At 58.6% G+C, this 14,964-nt stretch overlaps 1 protein-coding gene across 1 annotated transcript; it reads right to left on the bottom strand.

Annotated features, from left to right (window-relative positions):
* Window positions 1-1,017: 1,017 nt before the first annotated feature.
* HER10_EVM0001489 (uncharacterized protein) lies at window positions 1,018-14,200 on the bottom strand (the record flags this gene model as incomplete). Its single annotated transcript, XM_035471234.1, has 2 exons — window positions 13,129-14,200; window positions 1,018-13,074 (listed from the first exon to the last, which is right to left on the bottom strand). The coding sequence occupies exons 1-2, from the start codon at window positions 13,948-13,950 to the stop codon at window positions 1,018-1,020; spliced, it is 12,879 nt and encodes a 4,292-aa protein (XP_035334646.1). The 5' UTR covers window positions 13,951-14,200.
* Window positions 14,201-14,964: the final 764 nt, after the last annotated feature.

A 14,964-nucleotide genomic window follows, 5' to 3' on the forward strand; every position in this document is an offset into this window, starting at 1 on the left:
AACATCGGATGGAAGCTAGTCGCGGTCCCTCCCGTCGAACCATACCTTTCGGGCGATTATCAGAGTTGTCTCACTGTCGCTTGATTTTTTCTTCCTATCGGAGTAGTTCCATCGTCCGAACGTTGCATACCTACCTGATGGCTTGGGAAAGAAGATGATCAGTCACCTCACCTTGCCAGCTCAAGGTAAGTGAGAACCCTGTGGCTTCCATAACTCTTTTGACCTTCAACAGACGTAGTAAAATAGCCCTAAGGAAGCCAAAATCCAGAGAAAATGTACTGGGCAACTCAAAAACTGCTCGCTCCATGGCTTGGCGGCTTCAGCTGTGCCCCGCGATACTTCTGACTTCCCTTTGTAGTAATGTCTTGCAGGAGGACTTGGCATGAGCGGCAGATCCGTCATATACTAACTCGGCGAGCCCACCGCTTTCCTCAATGATATTTGATCAATGTGAAAGAAAAAAATAATAGGTCGGATTCGGTGACGGCCTGCTTGAATAGTTGTAAGTCGTCAATGTCAAGAAGATTGGTTGGACCAGTGAGAATCCAGCCAATCGGAATTCCACTACTAATACAGGAGGCTGGGGAAATTTATTCACTGCGATTTTAACACACCCGGAGAGGTGATGGCAAAACTGGTTTCTTTTAGTTCGGGTATGAGGGGCTGAATGCACTCCCTTTTTCACAGCTGGTCTTGTTTCTGTCGTTTCTTTCTTCACTTTGGCATGTTTCTCGAGCAATAAGTTAGCGGCAGCCATAGGTTCTGCATTCGGTCAATGATCTGGTATTATTAGTGTCGATTTCTGAACATGAACGAAATTTAGAAACTCGTAGGGCGTATGGGAAAGCAAAGTTACAGAGCATCAATACATAATTGTGAATCGGATCTACAAAACACAACGAGAAACTAGAGTACTGTTCACACCTCTAGTTGACATTTCCCCCACGATATCATAGATACTAGCACAACGAAGCAATAGAAGCTCATCTAGCACCCAACATCTTCTTACACCTCAATCTACTCCAAATCTGTTCCGAGATACGGCGACACCAGCGGCATCCCGCTCTCAAGCAGGGCCTCAATGTACGCAGTGATAAGCGGGTCCAGACCCTGTCGCGAAGCACGGACGAGCCATTCTTGCATGTCAACCTCGTCAAACGCACCACCGTAGACGGTCTCCAGGTGTGTGCGGAATTGTGAGAAAGGGGTCTTGATGCCGCCCGAGTGGTGGCGGAAGTGGACAGATGACGATGATGACTGCGACGAGTTTGCCGCTGAAGCCTCTGTTGTTGATGTAGAGGTATCTGGAAGAGCTGCCAACTCGACGGCGGCGGCGGCGATTTGTCCCACGACATCGCCGAGCGGCGCAAAGTCTAGGAACCCTTCTGCGCGCCGGAGGCGAGGTACGCAGCGCATGGCGAGGGAGTAGCGTAGGATGCCGTTCATTGCGTCCGAGTTGGGTGCTTGAGGGCTCACAAGGGTACAGGACCTATGGATTGCGATCTTGAAGCCGAGGGGGTTAGGTCCTGGTTGTCCGCCTACCCCAGCTTCGGCGTTGTGATCACGCTCTTTGAGGTGGTTGACCAGGTTCTCCAAGAACACTTCACCTGCCCACTTACTCGCCGTATACCCGTCCGACCCGTCGACGGCTGGCGGAGGGAAATCTCGCAAGGATGATGGGGACCTGGGGGTTTCAATTTTGCCTGCTAGGAGGAGGGTGCGCGGGCTCGAGAGGTAGAGAATTGGGATTGCTCTTCTGCGAGGGGAAGCTGATGCCAGGGACAGGGAGGCGAGAGAGTGTAGGGACTCGAGGTTTGGGCGGCGGAGAGTGGCGAAGCGGTTGAGGCAGTGACCGTGGGCGGCTGCATGGACGATGATGTGTACGGTTTTGGAGAGGTGTTCTCGTTCGGTGGAGGTAAGGCCTAGGGTTTTGGAGAGGAGGGTGCCTGTGTAGTAGACTACCTCGGCGACGGAGGCAGAGGATGAGGAAGAAAGGGGTTGGTGATAGTCGGAGGGGACGGCGATGCAGTGGACTTTGCAGACGGACGGGTGGTTGAGGAGGGCTGTGAGGATGTGGCTTCCCGGGAAAGAAGATGCTCCTGTCAGGAGAACTTCGATGCCGGCCTCAGTCTTGTCCTTCTTCACAGCGGCGGCATCAGCGGCGGATGCGGCCGTCACCTTAATCGTCTCAATCTCCTCCCTCAACCATTTCGGAACAGCCGTCTCAGTATTCCAGTCTATCCGGACATTCTCCTCCGCCGCCGCGGAATCCTCAAAGACGGCACGCGTCATGGCGCGCAGCGTGGTGGCCTCGTACATCTGCTTCGTGCTGATCCCCACGCCCGTGGTCTCCTTGATTGCCTTTTGGAGCTTCATCAGCAGCAGCGAGTTACCGCCGCAGAGGAAGAAGTCGGATGACGGGCCGATACGCTTCTCGCTCAGGGAAGGGAGGACACGCTCCCAGAGAAGACGAAGCTCGCCTTGGCGAACGGTAAGTTTCTCTCCTTCATTCTGCTCAGGTGCGTCGGTGTTTATTGTATTCAAGTCGGATCCGAGGGGGCTAGGCCTCATTCTTTCAGGCAGAGGGAGACGGGCGATGGCCCTGCGGTCTAGTTTGCCGTTCGGTGTCGTTGGCAGCGTCTTGAGCATGTAGATTGCTGTGGGGATAAAGGCTTGCGGCAACTTCACACGAGAGAGGATGGAGGAAGAGGAAGAGGTGTCGTTATCGTCTTGCTCGGTGGTGCGATCCCCGTCTTCGACGAGCGTGGCATGAGCTACGAGGATATCATCTTCACCAACACCCCCAGCATCAGCACCATCCAGACGGCGCCGAGATACCACGACAGACGCAAGGATACCCTCAGAAGCTCGAAGCACGGCGGCCTCAATCTCCTGCAAATCAACCCTCTGCCCGCGCAGCTTGATCTGCGTGTCGCCGTCGAGCCGGCCTAGACAGAGGAGCGTCCCATCGGAGAGGAGGCGGCCTTTATCGCCAGTGCGGTATAACGTGCCCTTGCCCATCCCCGGTACGTTTTTAAGGAAACGCGAGTGCGTGAGGTCTGGCCTGTTGAGGTATCCCAGCGCCACGCCCGCTCCGCCGATGCAGATCTCGCCTGTTTGTCCTAGCGGTAGGGGCTGTGGGGTAGTGCTGGTGGTGATAGGGTCGACGATGATGACGGTATAATTTGGCAGGGCTCTGCCTACGGCGAAGGGTCTCCAGATGGCTGAGGGTGCGGAGGGTGATGCTACGCAGGAAGCTGACAACGGGTCGTTGCCGTTGTCGAGTGAGATAGGTTGAAAGGTTGCTGCTGCTGAGATCTCTGTTGGTCCGTAGCAATTCGTCAGTTGGAGGCCCGGGATCCCGAGACGGCCGAGTTCAGTCAGCAGACGGGGGGGAATCTGTTCCCCGCCCGAGAAGGCCAACCGCCAGGCAGTCTTATTGTCGTCGTTGTCATGGGCTAAGACGTCGGCGGCGGCGTGGATCCAGGCGAGGTACTCGGTCGGCGTGGCGATGGTCATGGATATGGCCTCGTGCTTTAAGAGCGCCGCTATGGCAACGGGATCGCGGCGGGAATCAGCGGGCGCGATGACGAGGCGGCCTCCGTTGGTGAGGGCGGAAAAGGTCTGGACGAGGGCCATATCGAAGCCCAGGGAGCTCTGTTGGAGGACGCAGTCGTTGTGAGTCAGGGAGAAGGTTTGCGCTTTGAGGGCGATGTGATTTGCAAAGTTGGGTTGAGTTAAGTGGACACCGTTGGGGGTGCCTGTTGAGCCGCTTGTGAAAAGGAGGAATGCCGGTGATATCTTGTTGGAGTCATCAAGATCGCCATGAGCATTGGGGTCTTTTTGGATGTGGTCCACGTCCACTTGAAGGACTCGCATGTGCTGCTCTCCGACAAAGTCATCTACCAAGGCGTTTACACGCTTGAACGTCTGACTGTGGAAGAGCACGAGCGCGGGCTCGCAAAGCCGGAGCATGTCTGCGTGACGGGAGGCGGGCAGGCTGACGTCGAGGGGAACGTAGACGGCTCCAGCTTCGAGGGTAGCGAGCATGGCGACGATACCATCGATCGACGGCTCGCACAAGACGGCGACATTGCGCGCGCGAACGCCGGCCTCCTTCAACCGGTGTGCCAAATGGTTCGTCCGGTCTGCTAGTTGAGCATACGACACGCTCCCAGCAGCGTCGGTGACGGCTGTACGCGCGGGGTGTAAGCGGCACATATCCCGCACACGACGAGACAAACACAGAGTTGACCCGGTATCAACCCAGTCGAATCTCATCTCGGGACCTCGGCCAACCTCGAGCGCGCGAAGCACACGCGGATCTGAATCATCGTACAAGCTCAGCCGGTCCACAGCCGCCTCAGGATCACGAGCGACAGCCTCCAGCAACCTCAGATACACATCCATCAGAGACCGGCACGCCTCGGGCCCATACAGCGTGGCAGAGCACCAGATCTGCGCGAGACACCCGCCCCCAGGCATCTCAAAGAATCCCAAGCTCACGTCGTACGGGTTCTCGGCCTCCTTTGCGCCGTGCCAGGATAGTTTCATGCGGGTGTCGTCGGCGCCGAGGGGTAGGTCCCAGATATTGATGCCGCCGCCACCGGCTGTGCGGTAGTTGATGGCGGCTTGGAAGAGCGGATGGGCCTCTGTTGCGCGTGGGGCGGAGGCGAGGGATAGGATACGGTCTAGGGGGAGCGGGCCGTGGGCGAAGACGGACATTGCTTTACGGGAGGCGGCGCGGGCTATAGAGCCAAAGTCCGGGCCGGAGGAAGTAGTTCCGGAAGAGGCTGTACCGGATGCTGCTACGGTGGCACGAAGGGGCAGCATGTTGACGAAGCAGCCGAGTGTATTGACGAAGCGCTCGTCGCGGCGGTTGGCGTCTACTACGCCGATACAGATGTCTCCGGTGCCGGTGAGGCGTGCGAGGAGGACTTGGAGGAGGGCGAGGTGGACGTGGAAGGGGCTTATGCGTAAACGCTGGCTGAGTGATTTAACGGCCTCGAGTTGTGCTGGATTGAGCTCCTGGTCTAGATTGTGAGCACTGCTTGGCTGCTGCTGCTGCTGTCTGACCAGAGACGACCTGTCAAGGCCGCGGGCCATGGGCAAAAGGGGAAGCGTATCGGGTAGTGAGGAGGCGAACTCGGTGCGCCAGAAGGCAAGGTCCTCGTCAAGGGCGCCTGTTTCTTCTTCACTAAGCTGGTGAAGCGAGTAATCGACGTACGAGAGGCCGCGATCGACGGGGGTGAGCGGTTGCATGCGGTATGCCCTGTCGACGTCTCGCCAGAAGAGGGCTACGCTCCAACCGTCTAGGGTAATGTGGTGGTATCCCAGCACGAGGTACCCGTACTCCTCTTCTTCTTCTCCTTCTAATTCTCCTTGATCACCCTTAAGAATCAGCAGCGAGACTTCCATAGTCTCTCCATGCTCAAGGTCCCAAGCGCGCGTCTTAGAGCCCTCAAGCGTCTGTTGCAGCCCCGTCTCGATGCCGTCGCGATCTTCATACTCGGTGTGCATGAGACTAATGATCGACTCCGATGGCGCCATGATTCCTTGCATCGGATGACCGTCTTCGAGACGCGGGTAGTAACAGGTGCGGAGGCACTCGTGGTGGGCCGCGACGAGTCGGAGGGCGTGACGCAGCCGGGCGGCATTGAGGCGGCGACGGCCCCGCAGCCGGTAGTAGAAGGCGTTATTGCAGGCGGATGGGTTGTCCGAGTGCTTGTGGACGAACCAAAAGCGGGATTGAGCGGCAGACATGGGGGCTTCTCTAATGATGACGGGGTCGGGGCGGACGACGGAGTTCATCCTCTTCGGCTGGTCCTGGTGTTCTTCTTCTCCTTCTTCCTCGTCATCTGTGGTGGCCGTTTTGGGGCTGTCTGAGCCAGATCCAGAGTGTTCAACGATGCTGCTGCTACTGCTGCTGTTTCCCGTCGAGACCAAGCTTGAGTCAAGCGGAATAAGGATAGCGACATCAGGGGCTAGAGCTGCTTTGGGAGTCTGCTTGACAAGGTCTTCCGGGGCCTGGGTGCCTTTCTCGACCTCCTTGACCTCCTTCTTCTCATCCATCTTGGGAGGAAGCTCCTTGCGATCAGCCAACATCTTCTTAGCCGCTTTCGCCGAAACCTCCAACACTGTCTCACCGCCCAAAATCTTGACAATCGGCACCTCGGTATCAAGCTCTTTGAGGAACCACGTACGAATCTCCACCGCCACCAGCGAGTCGATGCCCAAGTCAACGATAGGCCTCTCGAGACCGTTGCTCTCGTGGACAGCGCCCTTGGGAAGCTGCAGCATAGTCTCGAGCTTGGCTCCGAACGCCGCAGCCACAGCCGCTACGGCGTCATCCTCCGTCTCGGCGTGAGCCACTTGCTCGCGAACGCCAGCACCGCCGCTGGGGCGGCCGTCGCCGTGTTGACTGTTTTGCTGCTGCTGAGAATCGGCTGATAGTATGGTGTACGGCTTCAGGGCCATGAGCCGGGGATCTGACGTCCACACAGCCTTATTCACCTGTCCGGCCTGCATGGGTGCGGTAGGCGGCGCAAGACCCATGGTAATGTCGTGCTCGAGGTCGTCGCTAGTGCCGGAGGAGTCAACCCGACTTGTGCGCACAGCCATCGCAAACGCATCCTGCACATCCGTCTCGGATAACGGTGTAAGTCGAATACTCCGGAAGTGATCGGCCAGCTGCTTCTCCTTTTCAAAGCGCGTAATGTACCCCGTGTCCGCCACCCACCCGATATGCACCACAGACGCAGCCAAACCCCTGGCACGGCGGCCCGCGACGACGGCGTCCATGAAGAGGTTGCCGGCGTGGTAATTTGCCTGGGCGACGTTGCCGATGGTGCTCGCCGCCGACGACGTGACGATGAAGAAGTCTAGCTTTTCGGCACCCTCGTTGAAAACGGCATCGAGGTTCTCTGTTCCCATAACTTTGGCTGCCAGCGTCTCGTTGAGCTGGCGTGGGGACATGTCGAGGAAGACGGCATCGTGGAGGACCATGGAAAGATTACATACTCCCGCAATGGGCGGCATCGTCGCACGGATGGTAGCGACTGCTGTCTCGACTTCCGCGCGCTGCGTAACGTCCACGGCGAGGGTGTGGACTGTCGCTCCCGCTCGGCCGGCCTCGGCTTGGAGATCTACGTTTGTCTGGGCGCGGCGGGATGTGATTACGATGTTGCGGGCGCCGTGGCGGATCATCCAGCGGGTGAGAGAGAGGCCCAGGCCGCCGGAGCCGCCCATGATCAGGTAAGTTCGGTCTGGGCGGAGGAGCCCGTTCGGATGGATGTCAGCCTCGGGCGGTTGAATTGTCAAGGGAAATGATTGTTGTTGATTCCAGGAGCAGAGGTATCGCTCGCGGGAGAGGGTGCTCACGTTCATGCCGGCCAGGTCAGCGGCCATGATCGGCGTTGTTGACTTGTCACAGCTTTCGTCCGTGGAGTCAGTAGCAATATCTACAGACTTGAGCAAGGCTTCGATGGTCTGGCTCTGACTCTCGGCCTTGATCGTAGACTGATGCGGTAAGAAGCCCCGTAGAAGCTCGCCGCCGAACGTGAATGTTTGGCAATTGGGCGGCAGAGATTCCTTCAAGTGCTCCCGAGCTGGATTGGTAGCTTTCTCCGACGTCTCCGAGCAGTCTACGAAGAAGTCGATTCTGTGTGACGGCAGACAATGCTTGGCCATACGTCTTGACATGTTCGCGTGGACACGAATCCAGCCTGCAGGAGTCTGCTCAACATCAGGGTTGGAGGTGACGCAGTAGACCTCAACGTTGACACCCTGGAGCTCTGTCTTGAGCTCTGCCTCGAGATTCCCAACCATGTCACGTTGCGGTTCGAAGAGGAGGACTCTAACAATTGCACCAGCGTTGGATGCTCTTCCTGCCATGTGGTGAATAAGAGCACGACGAAGCAGCGCGTCAGCCGTGGCTCTGATGGACGCTGGCGTATAGCACGAGCTGCTGACCCGGACTACATCCCAGGGCTGTAGGGTCAGCTTCGATGCATTGGCAGAGCTGAGTGTCATCGCCCACTCGTCATTTACGCGCCCGTGGACGATGTAGACCGAAGACCCATCATTACGAGATGGCACATGCAAAGCATAGTCGACGTCCATCTGCAAAGCTCCCTGGCCGTGATCAACAAAGCGCCGCAACTCCATCTTTCCATTCACATTCGCAACAGCCTGGACCGCAACGTCAGTTGCGTCAACTGTCTTGACAACAGGCCGATTGCGCGCGGCAAAACGCTCGTTGAGTGCCGTGGCAGGCATCACGCGCGGAATGCGGATTTCGCCGTCAACCAGAACCTCGCACTCAGGCTCTACAGACCACAGCGGGAGCGGAGTCTGCCCCTCAGTTTCCCGGATGTCAGCCATGTGTCTCAGCCGCAGGAGCGCTTCGACACAGCGCCGGGCATCTGCCGCGGGTCCGGCGCCGCCTTCGAGCCCGAGAACTTGCACGCTGAGATGGGGAATTTCCTTGGGCACCACGCGCGTGATGCCGCGGATCATACTTGCGCGAAGAGGAGCAGACGTGCCTGCAGCCGTCACCCAGAGCAGGCTTGAGGCGGAGAGAAAAAGATGCTGGAGACGGCGCAGACGCGGTTCCGACATGGGCAGGGTTGCGAATAGGGGCTCATCGGCGTCATGCAGGCACAAGACGTCAGCTCGGTTGAGGCTGACGTCGTCGAGATCAATGTCGTCGATGCTGGGAATCGCGCGCAAGCGAGAACGCCACCCCTTCGGCAGCAACCGAGTGATCTCGTCGACGACGCGGGTAGTGGCAAGTCGCTTTCCCCCGATAAGCAGCAGTGGAGAAGACGGCGGTGTAGGCAGATCTGCTGGCGCGACAAAGTCGAGTGGGCTGCGGAGGCGAAGGACATTCTCATCAACGGCCTGGCTCACGATACACGACGTGACGTGCCGGCTCTCGTCGGGACTATCATGCAGCACCGTATCGACGCCCGAGAACCCGGCGCGGCAGAGTAGGCGGTGCCACTCGAGCGTCGGCACGGTGGGACCGTACCGGCGGGACGGCTCCGTACTCTGCCACCAACCCGGTAACCCGCCGAAGAGGAAGCCGACCATACTCTGCGTACCCGTGGTCTCGAGGAGGACGAGGTATCCTCCCGGTCGGAGTAAATTGCGTGCGCGGGCGAGTGTGTCTGCGAGGCTTTTCGTGGCGTGGAGGACATTGGCCGCGATGACGACGTCGTAGCTGTGCGGCGCGAACCCCTGCGTAGCAACATCTTGCTCGATATCGAGCGTGCGATATGCTACGCGGTCAAAGGCGGCGAACTTCTCTGCGGCAGCGGCGAAGAATGCGGGCGAGACGTCGGTGAAGGTGTACGAGTCGTAGAGGTCGTCGACGGCGTGTAAGACGCTCCAGGTTGTCCCACCCGTGCCGGCGCCGATCTCGAGCATGTTGCAGCGCGGGAACTTGAAGGCAATTTGCTTCATGAGCTGGCCAACGGCGCGGTTGGTGGCCACCGAGGTGTTGTTACGCATGTAGAACTGATTGAGGAGGTCGTCTTGCTGCATTACTTGGAGCAGGAGATGGGACTCGCCTTGCACGACACGGGCGAGCGCGCCGCCTACGGCGTGCATGAGACGGAACTCGACTGTATTGCCGTGTTCGCGGTCCAGTGCAGCAATTTCTTCAGGTCCATCTTTTAGCCATTCAGTTTGGACTAGCGGGTGTTTGCCCTGGCGGACTAGGTCGAGGTGATGGGCAAAGGCCTCGAGCATGCGTCGATGGTGCCATTGCAGGCTGTCTGTCTCATTCTCTCCCGCCGCCTTGTCTGAAGAAGACGATGGCGGCACCTTGACTTGAGCAACAACTTGCCGGATATACCATAGAGTAAGTCGCTCCGTTGCCTCGTTGACCTGCAGCGTTCTTTCATCTTGAATGGGATCGCGTGGTGGAAGTGCAAGTCCCATAACCGAGACATCATGACCGTGAATCGTCCGGCAAAAGATATGTCGGTCCTGCGAGGCATCTAGCCCTCCAGCCGCCCGCGTGCGCAAGCCCTCGACCTGTGCAAAGGCCCTTGCCGAAGCCTCCCCGTCGACGTACAAGCTGACATCACCGTCGAGTGTAGCACCCGTTGAATCGGTCACCCAGGCGTCCATGTGGCACGTAGTCGAAGACGTCGTTGCGCCTGTGGTCGTGACAGACACGTTAGGATCGATGAGCACGCGATCAATGTGCGACGGCAGCATCGCTCTCTTCAGCATCAGACTCGCAGGATGTGCGTGTGCTAAGAATAAAGCTTGGAAAGCCACGTCCAAAATAACTGGATGTAGCACGTAGGAGCCGCTGCTTGGTCCCAGTGACGCAGCATCGGCATCGGTGTCGACGTTGGAATCGGCTGGCCAGACAGCCGTGGCGGCCGCGTAGCCGAGGGCGCGCTCACAGCTCTTCATGGCCGCAAATGCGTCGTGGTAATCAAGGCCGATCTGGCCAAACATCTCGTGGATGGCTTCGCCGTCGACATGGACGGCGTTGTCCGGAATCGGCTCCCGGCCTGGCAACACCAGAACCGATGTCGAAGTGGGGCCGTTACCGGAGTTGGCGGGGCCGAGATGGATGACTAAGTCACCCCTACAGGTGTGCATCATGGCGCCGTTCACCTCGTTCGGACACACGTAGTACGCAAACTTGGCACGCACAACCTGGGCAGCCTTGTCCTTCGGACTGTAGTCATCTGCCGCCGCTGGTAGCACCTGCACGGTAAATATCGTCTCGACGCCGTCCGTATTGTCAGGCACAACTACCGGCCGCAGAATGTCAACGTCCTCCACGGCCAGCGAAGCCACAGGCCGAGAACCGGCGACGTATTGCGCCGCCTGGGCTGCGATGGAGACGTACGCGGCGCCGGGCAACAGAACCTCGCGGAGCACCTCGTGCCCCTTCAACCAAGGGATCTCACGCAGGCGCAGGACGTTGCGCCACCGCAGCTCGTGATCGTTGTCATCGGGCATCCGTCGGCCCAAAAGCTCGTGTGTCGTGTCAGCAAGAGTACGGTACCGCGCCGAGATGCGCGACTCCCGCCAGTATACCCGGTCGTGATCCCACGCGTAGCCAGGCAGATCCGCGAGTAATGACTTGGACGTCGTGTTAGACGTGCTCTCACCCCATATGCCGCGGAAACCATCAAAATCGACATGCGCCGGTCCGAGCTGGGACCAGACTGACCCGATCGCCTCTTGCACGACAGCCACGTCGCTCGTCTTGCGCTTGAGGAGACTGGCATACAGCGGCGCGGTACCATACGCCGCCTTGAGCGTCTGCTCGACGGGGCCCTTGAGAGCCGGATGAGGCCCCAGTTCGATGGCTAGGTCAAATGGTCCGCCGTGCCACACAGCCGACTCGAGCGCCTGCGAGAACTTGACCATTTGCACCATGTTGGCAACCCAATATGGGCCCTTGAGTGCAGCAAGAAGCTCGGCCTCGCCGCCCCGTCGAACAAGGCGAGCGTCGCCTCGGACGCTGGAGCTCCATACGCATGCCCCTCGCCCTCTCCCTTTCCCTGGCTTGACGGCAATTTCGCAAGCCAGGAGGGCTTGGAGGTATGCGTCGGCACACGCAGCCATGTGATGCGAGTGATACGCCGTGTCGACTAGCAGCGGACGGGCAAAGATGTTGTCCCGCTCCAGCTGCTCCTTGGCCTCGGCCACAGCGTCCCGGTCTCCGGAGAGGGTGCAGCTTTGCGGTGCGTTGCTAGCGGCTACGACCAGGCGGCCGACGAATGCTGGTTGACGGCATAGCTCCGAGGCCGCCGAGAGCGAGAGACCTACCGCCAGCATGCCGCCGCCGACCTTTGTGCCGGCGTGGGCTAGGTGAGCGTAGAAGCCGCGGTAGTAAGCGATTTGCATGGCGGCCTTGCGCGAGATGAGACCAGCGGCGTAGGTGGCTGCGATTTCACCAGATGAGTGGCCTACGACAGCATCGAGACGGATTCCCGATGCTGTTATGATGTCAACTTGAGCGATTTGCAACGCTGTGCAGAGCGGCTGCGCCAGCTCGGCCTCGCCTAGGCGCGATGTGTCCGCATCCTTGCAAAGCTCCTCAATGAGAGACCAAGTTGGCGCGTGTCCGTGGCCCTGCGGCAAGTCATGTTGTAGGACGGTGTCGCATGCCTCTAGGCTGCGTTGGAAGACCGGAGATGCTGCCATGAGCCCGCGGCCCATGGTGGCCCACTGCGCGCCTTGGCCTGTGAAGACGCCGAGAATGCCGGGGGCTTCGGCCGGGTTGATGAGGCGCGGGACGGACCCGATGTCGCCGCTCTTGGCCTTGCCGGCGTGGCTCGTCACGAACCCAGCCATGGCATCCAGGACGTCTTGCCTGGTCGCGCCTGTGAAGAATGTCCGCACGCGGTGTGTCGACCGATGTGTCTGCAGGATACGACTCAGGTCTCTGAGGTCTAGTGATTCGACGTGCGTCTTGGCGTAGTCCCAGTACGCCTGTACATTGCGTAACAACGCCGGTCCAGACTGCGCGGAGAAGAGAAGGGGACCGATAGCCCCATCAGACAGCTGTCGTTTCTGTTCTTGGTCCTCTGCTACCTCTGGCAAAGCTTCAATAATGGCGTGGGCATTGGTGCCTCCGAACCCGAAGCTGTTTACCGAGGCACGCATCGGAGTGCCCGCGGGCCTCGCCGGCCATGTCATGGCCTTGGTGGCGATCTCAAGTGCGCCAGCACCGTAGTATGGGGCGATCTTGGGGTTGAGCTGGTTGAAGAGCATGTTGGGCGGTACGGTCTGGTGCTTGAGCATGAGCAACACCTTGATCACGCCCGCCAGGCCGGCACAACCCTCCGTGTGACCGATGATGGTCTTGATACTTCCCACAATCAAAGTCTCCGGCTTGGTTATCTCGGGCTGCTCCGGTTGATGGTCCTGGCCATCTTGACCCTGACCTCGGAAAAAGACATCATACACGGCGCGGGCTTCGACCGGATCACCAGCCTGCGTACCCGTTCCGTGGCACTCAAAGTACTGCGGCCGATCCGCCTCACGGAGCGGATCAAGCCCCGCCCGGCGATACGTCCGCCGGATCAAATCCGTCTAGGCCGGCGCAAACGGCATCGTGATCCCGGGACTCTGGCCATCCGAGTTGACGCCCGTCGCACGAACGACACCCTGAACGGGGTCGCCATCGGCCAATGCTTTTGCAAGCGGCTTCAGCAACAGCGCGGCGACGCCCTCGCCGCGGCCGTAGCCGTTGGCATCCACATCCCACATGCGGCACTGCGAGTCCGGCGAGAGCATCTGCAGCTTCGACTCGGCGATATACGGCCCGGGATCCATGATGAGATTCGTACCGCCCACGATGGCGGCGTCACAGTCGCCCGCGCGCAACTCTTGCACTGCCTGGTGCAGCGCAACGAGTGAGCTCGAGCACGCCGTGTCAATGGTCACGGAGGGGCCCTTGAGGTCCAGCACGTACGAGACGCGGTTGGCGATGATGCTAGGTGCGTGGGCACCCGTCGCGTTGTACTTGGGCATTGTCTCTGGGTCGCGCGCCTGGATGACGCCGTAGTCGTTGCTCATTGACCCGACGTGGACCGACGTCTGGGACCCGCGGAGGCGGTCGAGCGTGACGCCTGCGCTCTCGCATGCTTCGTAGGATACCTCGAGGAGCAGCCTCTGCTGCGGGTCCATGCCGGAGGCTACCACGGGGCTGATGCCGAAGAAGCCCGCATCAAAGACGCGGGTGTCTTCTTCTAGGAGGTAGGACAGGCCCCGGACATCTGTAGAACCGTGGGTCTGTCCGTCGGCGTTGTGAAAGCGTTCTAGGTTCAGACGCTTTGGGTCGAACTGTTTTCGTACGTCACGGGGCTCGCGGAGGAGCTCCCATAGCTTTGAGGGTGAGCCACAGCCGCCGGGGAAGCGGCAAGCTGAGCCGATGATGGCGATTGGCTCTTCTGGTAATGAGGCCATTATAGTTGACTAGTGTGTATGGTCTTCGTTCTGCTGCGCGGTTAACATCTGTGGCCACCCATACTAGGCTCATGTAATAGGTGAGTGGACGTACGATTTTGACTTTGATTCTAGTAGAGACGGCCCTCGTAGTGTAGTTGATACAACATGAAACGAGGTCAAAGGTGAGGGCGATCACGCACGCATTAGCCTAGAACACTATGTCTGCATGCCAACAATGGCAGATGTTAGGTGGGAGCTTCCGTAGCCAAGATGTCTTGATGACCGCCCTGGATGGTCCTCGATCATGACGCTTTATGCAGAAAAGAAGCAACTGATGAATACCTACTCGACTAGACTCGCTAGTCGTGGCGAGAGGGACCATTCGATCCGTCCCGCTGTAGGAAGTCCGTCTCCGGACCAGGGGCCTTCAACAAACCGAAAGCGTATCTCGTACCCATGCCGTTCTTGACTTGCCGTGCGGGTTGGGTCCGAACTTTGAAGCCAAAATGTCACTATACAAGAGTATACGTAGACCGCTACTCCCGATGTTGACATTGTTGCCATGCGTCGTGGAACTTCTGCTCGTTTCCGAGACTTACATCCTGGGCTCCATGGATGTCGGTCTGTCTCAAACTCAATAGCAAATGTCACCGTGTCGAACCAGACCGCTCATTGACTTGCTCTTTTGGACCCGTTTACAGGGTGTTCTCTTCTTCATATCAGATTTCAACACGGATGTGGTAGAAACTCAAAAGCGTGATGCTTGGCTGAGAGTCAACATGGTACATTCTTTCACTGTCAAGGGCACTTACAAGAGTAGTAGAAGATGATTGGAGTCTAACAATACAACGAGCGCATATTGAGTTACAATCTGATACTACCGTGGAGACATCGACGTGGGTACAGAACAACACTCCATGGGTGATTGGTATATGCCTCATTATCTAAAACTCTATCAGCTTGTGCACCTTTGTCCCCGCCGAGCATGGCCTTGACGTTGAGAGTATCTTGCGCCACTACTCATCGTGGACA

The sequence above is a fragment of the Colletotrichum scovillei genome, assembly GCF_011075155.1.
Source record: "Colletotrichum scovillei strain TJNH1 chromosome Unknown Contig00004, whole genome shotgun sequence".
NCBI classification, from domain to species: domain Eukaryota; kingdom Fungi; phylum Ascomycota; class Sordariomycetes; order Glomerellales; family Glomerellaceae; genus Colletotrichum; species Colletotrichum scovillei.